This window comes from Mustela nivalis, assembly GCF_964662115.1.
Source record: "Mustela nivalis genome assembly, chromosome: 9".
NCBI lineage: Eukaryota > Metazoa > Chordata > Mammalia > Carnivora > Mustelidae > Mustela > Mustela nivalis.
Window position 1 is genome coordinate 92,094,710 of NC_139028.1, and position 12,176 is coordinate 92,106,885.

Genomic DNA, 12,176 nt, shown 5'->3' on the forward strand with positions numbered 1-12,176 from the left:
TCTTAAGGAGCTCCCGGGAACTCGGCTGTGTGCTTCCGCTTCGACTCTGCATTTGGCGGCCTCCTCCTCGGGTCACTGAGCCCAGACTCCGGGAGATTGTGTCTCTCTTGGTGATGTCATGAACGCCGTGAACTGCGAGTTTTTCCATACACATTGACTTGATTTTCACAGTATGCCTGTTTGGGAGGCAGGCAAAGGGCTTGTAATTTATGGCTGGTTTAGAGGTTGGTTCCTGCCCAAGTCACAGGGCCACCTGGTGACAGAGCTGGATCTTCAGGACACTGTCTCTGTCTCTTCGTCAATGCTAAGGCATTTTAAAACCGTGTAGCTGTTTCCCTGAATTTTAGGTGTGGAGCGGTGTGATTTCATGCGTGTCCAGGTGTTGGGTGTGTTGGGGAACAATTGCTGGACCCAGTGGTTGCCTGTAATTTAAAAACCAGGGAACAAACAACAAACCTGTCCCAGTTTTTGCTGTGTTTCGGTCCAAGCCTGGCACAGTGAGGGTGCTCGGGAATGTCACTGAGCTTCCTCTTCCTCTGCTGGTTGGACTGTGTTCTCTTCCTGGCATCTTCCAGGCCGTCAGCTTGTTGGAAGAGGTCGTCACTCCTCGGAAGGACCTGCCTCCCTTACTCCTCAAACTGAACGAGAGGCCTGCTGAGCACTTGGACTACCTGGGTGTGTCCTACGGCTTGACCCCCCGGCTCCTCAAGTAAGGGTTTGCCTGTCCTTCCTTCCTCGTGTCATCCTGTGGCCTTGGTGTCCCGAGAGTGAGTGTTCTGTGGATTGTGTGTGTGTCTTCCAGCCAGTGTGTTCGTCAGCCACCCACTGAGTACCCTTCCTGTCTTCACGTGTCAGCTGCTCTCCGAAGGGGCACGCAGTGACCTGCTCGTTTTGTATCTTCGCAGGTTCTGGAAACGAGCTGGGTTTGTTCCTGTTTATCTGAGACAGACCCCGGTGAGTGAGGCAGAGGAAGGGTGTGGGTTTGTGGTTACAGTTGGTGACAAGTCTGTCCTTACACGGGCCCTGGTGCCTCTTTCTGTGGCTCCGAGCACGTGTGCCCTGCCTCCAAGAGGTTTGTTCCGATGACACTGAAACGGCCAGCATCCCCGAAAGACCACGCAGTCCCACGCTTACTCCCACACTGTGTGGTGCGCACCTGGTGTGTGCTTGGCCTTATTTGTGCTTGAGTATAAAGAGGCAGAGGTGCACATGGACTTGTTCATAAAGGAATCAGGAATCCGGTAGCCTGGGGGCCTCTTGGAATTTGTAAAAAATAAAATGATGTTTTTAGGAACCAGTTACAGGTGGGCAGACTCCAGTTATGGGCTGGTCTCTGAGGGTGGAGTGTGACTGCGGGGCTGACAGAGCCATGGAGGCTATGGAAGGGGGAGTTACTGGGAGATTATAAAAAAGAAAATCATGTATTTACCACCTGCAGTGAGCAAGACAAGCCACAACGCTTATTTTCTGACGAGTAGAAATAGGCAACAAGAAATTAAAGAAAATGACAACTTTGCAGATTGTACTAGGTGTGCGAAGAAAAGCAAACACTAAACTTACAGTGGACTGAGTGGTCGGGCTTCTGAGGGGTGGCCTTTCAAACTGGTCCCTGAGTCATCAGAGTGGACTGGCTGTGCGCGCATTCCTGGGGGATAAAAGTGTTTCCTAGCAGCAGGTGCGGTGAGCACAGGGCCTGAGGCGTAAGTGAATTGGTGGTTTGAAGGAGACGAAGGCTGGCGAGGCTCCCGGTGGGGCAGTGAGGTTGGGTGGGGCCTCTGTTTGCTTCCCGTCCACTTGGAGGAAGGTGTCAAGGAACTGTGACTGCCATGTAGACCGTGGACGGTGGTGGCCTGAGAGTGAAGGCAGGGAGGCAGGTGCCTGAGATGGGGTGCGGGCTGTGAGAAAGTGGTGAAGACGGACAGAAGTGGCGGAGGCCAGGCGTGTTTGGGGGTCGAACTGACAGATTGGATTGGAAGATGAGTGAACCAGAAGAATTCAGGGTAATTCATGGGTTTTTGGCTTGAGAGTCTGGGTGAGAACCTGGAAGGTGGAGGTGCTGTTTGCTGAGAGGAGCCGCTGGAGGAGGGACAGGTCTGGAGGGGACAGCGGGAATGCTCTGGCACAGTGTGACGTGTTGTCAGATACCTGATGGGAAAGTGGGACGAGCGGTTGCCTTTAGGAGTCTGGTCCTCCAGGGCGAGTTTGGGGCTGGAGATGGACACCTGGGAGCGTGGTCTCAGCAGAATATGCTGCCTGGGTCAAGGACTTTGTTTTCTTCAGAGCTGTAACCCCAACACTTAATAGCATTTACCACGTAGAGCACTAAATAGTTCGGTTCAGTGAATGAGTACATTGAAAACTGGGACTGAAAGCTGAGAAGAGGGTGCATCCTGGACTCCCCAGCCTCCAGAGGGGTAGGTTAGAAATGGGAGTGGTCTTGAGCTGAAGGAGAAAGTGGGGGAAGGCATCCAAAGCTAAGTTTAACGAGTGTTTCAGGAAGGTGGGGGGCGCCTGGGTGGCTCAGTGGGTTGAGCGTCCAACTCTTGATTTCGGCTCAGGTCATGATCTCAGGATCGTGGAATCCCGCTCTGCATTGGGCTCTGTGCTAAGCTCAGAGTGTGCTTGAGATTCTCTGTCTCTCCCCCTCTCCTTCTGCCGCTGCCCCTATCTCTGCCTGCGTGCATGTACTCTCTCTCTCTCAAGGAAAAAAAAATGGTAAAAGGGGGAATCTGTGGCTGTGGGAGAGCAGGTAAGCTGAGACAAACAAATGGCCAGTGGACTTGCTGGCAGTGGTGACCAGAGGGAAAGCAGCTGCGGTAGAGCTGAGGGATCATCCCGGCTGGAGAGAAGGGGAAGCGAGGGAGTAGATGACTTTAGAGGAAGCAAGAGGGAACAGAGAAACCAGGGAGCTGCAGGGACATTGTCATTAAGAGGAGTTTGTCACATTCTAGATTCTAGATTCTAGAACATGTTTATTTGCTATGGGGTCCAATCCGGTAGAGACTGCACAAATAGCACAGGTGACAGGGGTCTGATTGTAGACTTTGAGGCAAGGGGAGTAGGACCCCAAGAGCAGAAGTGGCTGCCTCCTCCCTCACAGCAACAAGGAAGGCAGTTTGGGCACAGAAGGTGTTGGTCAGTTGCTTGAGTTGGTGTTGGATGGATGAAGTTCTCTTCTGGTTCCTTCTGTTTCCCCAGGGAGGGGGCGCTGTCAGCTGAGAGAAGGGGTGTTGGAGGTTTGGGGTTTTTTTGTTTTTTGTTTTTTGTTTTTTAAGCATACAAGGCCCATATCCAAGGATGGTGCCCGTTTGAGTATTTATAGTGGGCCTGGCCAGGACTGCTGGGTGTTGGGCTGCCACGTATGGGCACAGAGCAGCTCGCGCATGCGCTGGCTCCTGGTTAGTGAGTTCAGTTGAGGCCGGGCTGTAAGTCCGCTGGTCAGCTGCCAGGAGATTTCAGACCATTGAGCTCAACATCGACCATGGCTTATTCCTTGCTTTTGTGCTCTGCGCCACTCATTGGTACATGGTGTGGGTGTTTTGTTCTATAAATGCTCTTTGGTCGAATTCCATTAGATAGTTTTATGGTGTGGGCTTTTGTGGTTGTTACAGAATAAAAATTTAAAAAGCCATGCCCACTATTTAGCACCTAAAGAAGCTTGCATTTGCAAGCTAATTCGCCAGTATGGGAATTCTAGGTTTGGGGCATGGAGTTTTGTAGGGTTCCGAAAACGTGGACTGGATCACTTGGAATGTAAGCCGTAATGACTCTGAGTTCAGAATGTGACCTGATGTGTACAGGTGGCTCACTCGTGGGTCCAGAGCAGACAGCACTCTCGGATGATCTGAACCGCTCTGCTCTGCTGCCGTGGCACCTGCTAGGAATTCACAGAACCGAGTGGCCTCTGACAGCTGTCATGCGGGAAATGGGGCTTTGTGGAAGGTGCAGGCCACGTGCAGAGGGCCCTCTCCCAGCTTGGAGGAAGAAAAGGCCGGGGCAAGCACCACATCTTCCCGCTCTGCCTGCTTGCCCTTCAGCAATGACAGATGCTTCAGAGAAGGGCGCTCTTGGTGCCAAGTTGGCATTTGTGTTTGACAGAATGACCTGACCGGGGAGCACTCGTGCATCATGCTGAAGACTCTGACTGACGAGGAGGAGGCTGACAGGGGAGCCTGGCTCCCGGCCTTTTGGAAAGGTAAATTGGAGGGGAAGGGGGGCAGCGAGGTGATAGGCAAGGGGCCCCCACACCTCTGACTGTGTGTGGTACTCCAGACTTCCGAAGGCGGTTCCTAGCCCTGCTGTCCTACCAGTTCAGCACCTTCTCTCCCCCGCTGGCTCTGAACATCATCCAGAACAAGAACATCGAGAAGCCAGCACAGCCAGGTAAGCAGCGGGTGGGCATGGACGGCTGGCTGTGGCAGATCTTAGTAGGTTTCGTGGCGGGAGGAGGTGAGGGGAGCAGGTGGTCCAGAAAGAAGGCTGGATTAGGAATTGAGGGACAGGTCCTAGGCATCTCCCACTGACACCCCCCACCAAACTCTGCCTTAGGGGTCCCAGCTCCCATAGTACCTTCTATCTGTATAACAAGACTTAGGAGATATGATCTGATTTCAGATGTTAAATAGGGTAATACAGGTAGTTAATTATGGAACCTGATTTAAATCCTGTGAGCTTGGGTAACCAGCTCAGTTCTGAGGCTCAGTCTCCTCACTGAGAACATGTGCCCCCTGGGTGACTCAGTGGGTTAAGCCTCTGTTTTCAGCTCAGGTCATGATCTCAGGGTCCTGGGATCACGCCCCGCATCGGGCTCTCTGCTCGGCGGGGAGCCTGCTTCCCCCTCTCTCTCTGCCTCTCTGCCTACTTGTGGTCTATGTCTGTCAAATAAATAGATAAATCTTTTTAAAAAGAACATGCGCCCCAACCTGACATGGCTGACACATGGGAGGCACTTTGGGCATATAAATCCTGTTTGAATATTTAAAAGCGGACCTATAGTATTAACAGCTGTAGGTTTGTTTGTTTTTTTTCCAGTGCTCATTATGTATGTGTGTCTTTTTTTTTTTTTTCCTCAATTATATTTTGATGGAAAAAGCTGTGTTCCTTATACTGGGCAGAGCACACACTTTCTGTGAAGCTGGGTCCCGAGGAGAAGTGACCCAGTGGAGAAGGAGCATTTTTTGGTCTGGTGTGTTGGCACGGAATTTTGAGCAAGGGGTGCGTGCCAACCATGCCCACTCCCTGGGTGGCCCAAAGCTACCTCCTCCTCTTCAGGATGAAGGTCAGGGCTGTCTGGGGCTGTGTGTTCTGTCAGTGGGCAGGTGCTTTCAGGCGGCTCCTGTCCTGCTCTGGTTCAAGGCCCCATGGAGGAGCAGCTGTTGGCATGCCACTTGGGGACCATTGTGTGTGTGATGTGGGGATCGTGTCAGACCCTGCAAGGGCGTCTGGCCTCCTGACCTGTCTGTTGCATGTACAGCGCTGCGCCGGGAGGAGCTGGACGCCCTCTTCCTCTCCTATGACCTGAAGAGGCTAGAGATGTACTCCCGGAACATGGTGGACTATCATCTCATCATGGACCTGATCCCGGCCATCTCCCGGATGTATTTCCTCAACCAGCTGGGGGACCTGTCCCTGTCGGCAGCCCAGTCGGTAGGTTATCTGCCGCTTGTGTGCTGGGTGTCGATTGGGATGCTTGGAAGTAATTTTGTGCATTTAATTCCTTGCGGTTCTGATCAGTGGGTAGCGTTCTCCCCATTCTGCGGCTGGGGACACTCGGACTCTGCAGGCGGTCATGTGCCCGGCCATACAGTTAGCGCGTCGAAGAGCTGCGCTCTGAACCTGTGCCCTTCCCATGCCACCACATCGCCTTGATTCTGACTCTAACTTAGCAGAGGTCAGGGGCACCCTGAACTTCTCCTGCAGCTCTTGTCAGGATCATCGGTTTGGGGAGCTCAGGAAGGGAGAGCATTTCTTGGTGGTTTCAGTAACGGGATGACAGAGGAGAAGCCAGAGCAGACGCGCCAGTTGGATTTTGATCCAGATTTTGGCTTTGGTCAAAAGCGTGACTGGTTCTTGGTGCCATTTGAATGGCCAAGGGTCTGTCCCGGTGGCCACGTCAGCAGATCCTCCATTCTCCAGGCTCTTCTCTTGGGAATTGGCCTCCAGCACAAGTCTGTGGACCAGCTGGAAAAGGAGATCGAGCTGCCCGCAGGCCAGCTGATGGGACTTTTCAACCGGATCATCCGCAAAGTTGTGAAGGTAGAGTAGCAGCCGGGGGCAGGGTTTTGGGCAGTTTTCAAATAATTTAACAAACAAGCTGTCTTCCTTAAGAGAAATAGATGTAACATTTGGCCATATTTGTTGCAGGTATTTTATCTCTCACATGTACACACGCACGCACACACCTGGGGCGGGCTTCAGCTGTGTCTGTGCTGTTCTTTGCTTTTTCCCAGAGGCAACACTGTTAGGGATCTCCTGTCTTTCTAGTCTGTGTTCTTGTCCTCTGACGGTGAATGTGTGCCCTCTGTGCCGCGTGAAGTGGGCGCCGAGTGACTCGGGGGTGAGGGGCTGGGAGCCAGCTGCAGCTTCATCTTCCCTGTCGTCTTGCAGCTGTTCAGCGAGGTGCAGGAACGGGCCATCGAGGAGCAGATGGCGGCAGTGAAGGACGTGGTTATGGAGCCCACTGTGAAGACCCTCAGTGATGACCTGGTATGTTCCCACTGAAGGTCGGCACTGCCGGCTGCGGAGCCCTTCCCCTGGAGGAGGGGTGCTCTGCCCTGCCCCCCACCAGTGGTGGCCTCCATGCTCTGTGGGTGGAGCCCGCGCGAGCTCCCCTCTCCCGGCCTGGGTGCGCCCGCTCCCTCCTCCACTTGCGAGTCCCATCGGGCGCGTGCGTGCGTGCATGTAGTCCAGCAGCAGCTGCTGACTCCTTGTTTGTCCTTCTGGACTTTTCCAAGTGCACGTTTTATATTCCTGTGTCTTTGGTAAGAGCTGTCCCTGACGGCGGGATGTGGTTGCGGAGATCTTCTGTTCCCTCCCCTTTCTTCTGAGCTTCCTTCTCTGCTTGCCTCTGACCAAGTCTGTCTCCGGGGCTTTGACCACAGGATGAGGCAGCAAAGGAATTCCAGGAGAAACACAAGAAAGAAGTGGGGAAGCTGAAGAACATGGACCTCTCCCAGTAAGGCCCCTGAGTGACTTATGGGGAGCAAAGGCTTTTAGGACCCTCAGGACCTGCCTGTGGGCCTCTTCTGACCCCCTTCCAGGCACCCTGGCTGCTGTGGCGTGGCACCCTTCCAGAAGCACTCACCGCTGAACGCTTCCTTCACTCTTTGCAGAACTTGGAAGGATTTTCCTTCAGGCCCCTCAGGGAAGGGGGGGTTGCTGATTGATGAGCAGCCACTTTTAATGGCCACTTTGTGGTTGGCTCTTGCATGTGAATGTGTTTGAAGAAAGGATTCTGCAGCCTAAAGCAACCAAACCCCTTGCTGTGGAACCCTTTGTGTGCTAGGACTCTTTTTCCCCCTCCGTATGGCTGTCCGGGTGCTCCTGGAGGTGGGAGTGAGCAGCTTGGGGGGCGCCAGGAGGCTCTCCTGGTGGGCGGTGAGTGGGAGTCCGGGCAGGCCCGGTGCACTCCAGCTCCAGTGAAGCGCCCGGCTGGAGGAACTCAGCTCTGCGCGCGGCCCCTGCCCTCTGGCTCGCACTGACCAGCCACCGGCTTCGCTGGCAGGGTGTGTCTGAGGAGACTGTTGTCTCTGTCTTCTTTTAAGCAGGCTCTGAGATTTCCTTTTGTTAAATTTTGTTTAGATACATAATCCGTGGGGATGATGAAGAATGGAATGAAGTTTTGAACAAAGCCGGGCAGAATGCCTCCATCGTCAGCCTGAAGAGGTGAGGAGGGCCCGTGACCTCTGACAGGAGAGGCTTTCTGGCTTTTGTGCCTCTCTGGTGACTTTCACTAGGAGATTGGGCTTGAAGCAAAAGCTTTGAGGGACGAGTCACTGCTCTTTTCCCCTGGAGGGTCGCTGCTTTGGTATCCAGTCTCCTACAGCTGAGTGCCGCTGCTGTGGGCTGCAGGGCGGTGTCCCGTGCACCCTCAGAACAACAGAGTGGCTCTTCTGTCACCAGCGTTGCTTTAAAGATGAAGTGACCAGAGCTGTAGGGTGGAGGCAGGGCTGGGAAGGGGACCAGGTGTTTCCACTGGGAAGGCTGGAGTTTTACCTCCGGGCCAAAGGTTCTCCAAGGCTTAGGGCTTGGAGTTCCTTAGCGTCATAAAAATTGAGGGCCCCCAAAGGGCTTTTGTTTATGTGGGTTGTATATCTCGATGTTTCCAATGTTAGAAATGAAAAACAAAAATATTCATCCAAAATTAACAGTCATGGATTTATTGATTTATTTTAAAAAATATTCCCCCACCCCCCCCAAATCTTAGAGTGGCACAGTTTTGTTTATGATTTTATTTATTTATTTGTCAGAGAGAGCGCGAGCGAGCGCGTGCACAAGCAGGCAGAGTGGCAGGCAGAAGCAGAGAGAGAAGCCGGCTCCCCGCTGAGCAAGGAGCCCAATGTGGGACTCGATTCCAGGAGGCTGGGATCATGACCCAAGCCGAAGGCATTGGCTTAACCGACTGAGCCACCCAGGCGTCCCAAGTGGCACGGTTTTACATTTTGCAAAGCGGTACTGTCTGGCTTAATGGGAGGCAGCTGGCTCATCTGCTCCCGTCCTCCATCTGGTGCCACCACATACCTCGTGGCCCCTGGAAGACTGGCCGGCTGTGAGAACACGAAAGTGAAAGGCAGCCAGTGTATTTATACTGTTAGGAAAATGGTTCATAGCTCGGGCCCACCTGGAAGGGTAGAGGGGATCGCAGGAGGCCTGGACACTGCTTTGAAAACCGTCCCCTTCGGCTGCTCTTCTGCACGGGGGAGCATCTGTAGATAATGGCTCCTTGGGCCAGAACCTTCATCATCATTCCCTCGGGAAGGGAGTGAGGTTTCCCTGCCCTGGAACTCTGGAGATGAATGTCCATGTGTGGTTTGGGGTTAATAGGGAGGGGAGTTCTTGGCATTGCCATAGGACAGCATCCCTTAGAGGACATATTTAAAAAGACGAGTCTTGTGACTCTAGCAGCTGAAGATCCCAGAGATCATGATGTTGTCCTCTGCAGTCTCCGTAAGCTCCTGTGTGGTCTTGAAGGTTCTAGCGTTGATATCAGCCATACTCCCCAGATGCTCTCAGATGTGGCACGAGAGCCCTGTCAGTGTGTCCTGTTTCTGGTTTGGATGATATGACAGGGGCGAGCCCGGGGCCCACGACAGCTCCAGCCTTGAGCGAGGCTTTGAGCGCTGCAAAAGGCCAGGGCACGTGCTTGGTGTGGTGACTGCTGGGTCCTCCCTCCTCAGAGCTTGGCTTTGCCAGCCGTTGGTTTGGCTCTTCCTGCTGGTGAGGGGCCTCCTGGATTCCCTGCCCTTTGTGGTAGTTCATCTGCTTGAGAGCTCTGAGTAAATCGTGCTCTTGGAGGTAAAGACACTGATCTCTATTGTCCTGTTCTTTGAGGCCTGGTTTTTTTTATGTACCCCCCCACCCCCCATCCACGGGAGGTCACTTCATTCAGGTGATGTTAGTGGTCCGTGGGTAGAACTGTTCGGTCTCTCCTCAGAGGGAAGTGTTTGTTCCTGGGGCAGAATGCCGCCGAGAGGATCTTTAACCTGTGAGGGGGTTAGAGGGCGGCTGCTGAGTGACTCCAGCACAGAACTGCCAGGCTTCCGCTGGCCGGTACTGACCTGAGTTACTGCTGCTTGGGTTTCCCTCTCCCTCAGGGGAAATAAAATAGTGCCATGTCACAAGTGTTAAAGGTTCTCCTGGGAGTCTCCTGCTTTGTATTAGAGACTGTCCTCGGGGTCCTTGGGGTAATGTGTCTGGTTTCCAGGGTAATCTCGAGTGGTGAGCAGTGGGAGGGAACCCTGCTCCGGACGCTGGAGATCTCCCTGTGGTCCCGGGAGCAGGGGATGACCGGTTCTCCACAGAGAGCTCTGCTTTCAGGGGTTGGGAGAGAGATTTGTTCCTCTGTCTGAGGAAGAGTCCGGTCAGGGCAGGAAGTGGGTCAGCGTCCCCCAGCCCAGTGCCTGGCATGCGGGCAGCTTGCAGAGAACATTTGTGCCGAATGTCATTAATGTTCCAGAAGGTGGAAACCCTTCCGGACAAAGCAAGCCTAAAGCCAAGCAGTCTGAACGATGGTACCGATCTGCGGATTTCGTTTTCTTTCTACTCATGGCTTTTTGTTGTTTTTGTTGTTTTCTCCAGTGACAAGAAAAGGAAGCTGGAAGCCAAACAGGAACCCAAACAGAACAAAAAGTTGAAGAAAAACAGAGATCCAAAGAACAAAAAGGATCGGAAACTGAAGCAGAAGAAATAGGAAGAAGTGGGCACCCGCGGCTGCTGTGGGAGAAGAGCGCCCTGACTCTGGCTGGACCGGGCGGCGGCCTGGGCTGTTAAAGGCAGCAGGAGCCCCCACCGGCCCTGGAGACCAGCCAGAAATTCAGTCTGTGGCTTGAGCTTGGCTTAAGGCGACATCACTTCCTTGCCAGTCCACCCAAAACTCGATGGTTAGGCAAAGCTCTGGCACTGCCAAGGACCGGTCTCTCTTCCGCACTCCAGGCCTCTTTTCCCCTATAAGTTCCTGTTTTGCTTTGGACCCAGCTGTGTTAGCTCCTTCTCACACATGTGGAGCCGCACTGACTCTCGTCCCCTCTGAGGCATTAAGGACACAGCTTTTCGGTGATGCTCGGGACGCTGCCAGTGGAGCCCTGAGCCTCTCACCGTGGCCTTATCCAGACACCCCAAGGCCTAGAGCAGCAGGAGCTCTGCCTGACCAAGTGGCTGTGGCAGGTCACTGTTCTGTGCCCTGGGCTTTGCCGTAAATCGTTCCACTCCTGCCTCTGCAGGACCCGTGTCCCAGAAAAGCCTGAGCTCTTAATTTAAGAGGAATCTATCTGGCCTTGAGTCCCCCAGGTCGATTGTTTAATCTATTTGGGAAAAAACTTAGGGCAAGACTCTTTGGCTAGCCAGGGGGAGGAAGGGATAGAGAATCTATTTTTAATAAATAAGCTGGAAAGACCCAACTGCCTCTGAGTGCTCATTGACTCCACGGAGCTGGGGGTTGGCCCTTGCCCTGTTTCTTCTGGAGGACCTTGGCTGCCGGGTAGACTTCAGAAGGTGTTAGTGCTAAGGCCAGGATGGGCAGTGGCCAGGGCTTACCAACCCAGAAGCCTGTGAGAGAAGTGGCCGGCACCCACCGTGCTTGCGGTGGTCCTTCTGAGGGACAAGGTGTGGCACCTAGGAGCTAGCCAGCTGTGCTCCCTGTGGCACCTGGCGCAGCTAGCTGGCTTCTGGATGCCAAAGGCTCCCCCCTCCCCCAACCCCGAGCTCCTGTCTGGTCGTTTGGTTCCTTCCTTCTGTTGGGGACAGAAATTACGTGGTGGCTTCACACATACTTTGGCTTGTGTGTTTGATAGTAACAGTGCTGGATTTCAAAGTGATACTAAGTGTTGAGCCTGGAGGGCCTCTGCCGGTTTCCCTGGGCTTGTTCCTCAGCCCCGTCGCGGAGTGCGAGCAAAGCTCCGCGTGCAGGTCCGCTCAGTTCTTGTTCTGACCCTGTTTCCGGTGCCGCACATGGCCGCTGAGGGCAGTCCTGGCGGCATCAGTCTCCAGCTTCCGTGCTCTTCTTTTTATCTGGAAAATTCACCTGGAGGCCTTGGTTCCTGATCTTCCTTGTTTTTAATAGAATTTAAAAGGACCGGTCTTCTATGAGTCCAAGGATCCTTTCCTCTGCTATGATGTGTAATCCAGGTTCCCAGAAGTCTTAACACATGGCAGGGAAGGTAAGGGAAGCTTCTGGAGCAGAGAAGATTAAAAGCATACTGCCCGGGACTTATAGCCACAGCAAGGAGAGCAGGCTCTGCCTGGGCTATGGACCCCTGTACCTTGTCTACACCGGCCTCGGGACCTTTTGTCTCCTGAATCTGCAGGTGTCTGCCCACCGACCCCCTGTCAGGTCTGCAGGAAGGTTTGCTGGGAGGAGCAATAAGAACTAATTTCTGATTCGTTTTCCGGGTGAGTGCTTGAGCCTGACTTTCAAGGAGGATTTTCTTAGGAGAGATGCTTAAAAGCAAAGTCAGAATCCC

At 53.6% G+C, this 12,176-nt stretch overlaps 1 protein-coding gene across 1 annotated transcript in view; it reads left to right on the top strand.

The window, feature by feature from the left end:
• The window catches only part of NAT10 (N-acetyltransferase 10), a 38,010-nt gene extending 26,896 nt beyond the window's left edge, over positions 1 to 11,114 (top strand). The window contains exons 20-29 of the mRNA XM_082748907.1: positions 576 to 709; positions 906 to 954; positions 4,099 to 4,195; positions 4,273 to 4,383; positions 5,474 to 5,646; positions 6,136 to 6,255; positions 6,607 to 6,705; positions 7,101 to 7,174; positions 7,801 to 7,884; positions 10,297 to 11,114. Coding sequence (XP_082605033.1) covers positions 576 to 709; positions 906 to 954; positions 4,099 to 4,195; positions 4,273 to 4,383; positions 5,474 to 5,646; positions 6,136 to 6,255; positions 6,607 to 6,705; positions 7,101 to 7,174; positions 7,801 to 7,884; positions 10,297 to 10,408 — 1,053 coding nt within the window. The 3' untranslated portion in view covers positions 10,409 to 11,114. The remainder of the gene's footprint in view (positions 1 to 575; positions 710 to 905; positions 955 to 4,098; positions 4,196 to 4,272; positions 4,384 to 5,473; positions 5,647 to 6,135; positions 6,256 to 6,606; positions 6,706 to 7,100; positions 7,175 to 7,800; positions 7,885 to 10,296) is intronic.
• The last annotated feature ends 1,062 nt before the right edge of the window (positions 11,115 to 12,176 follow it).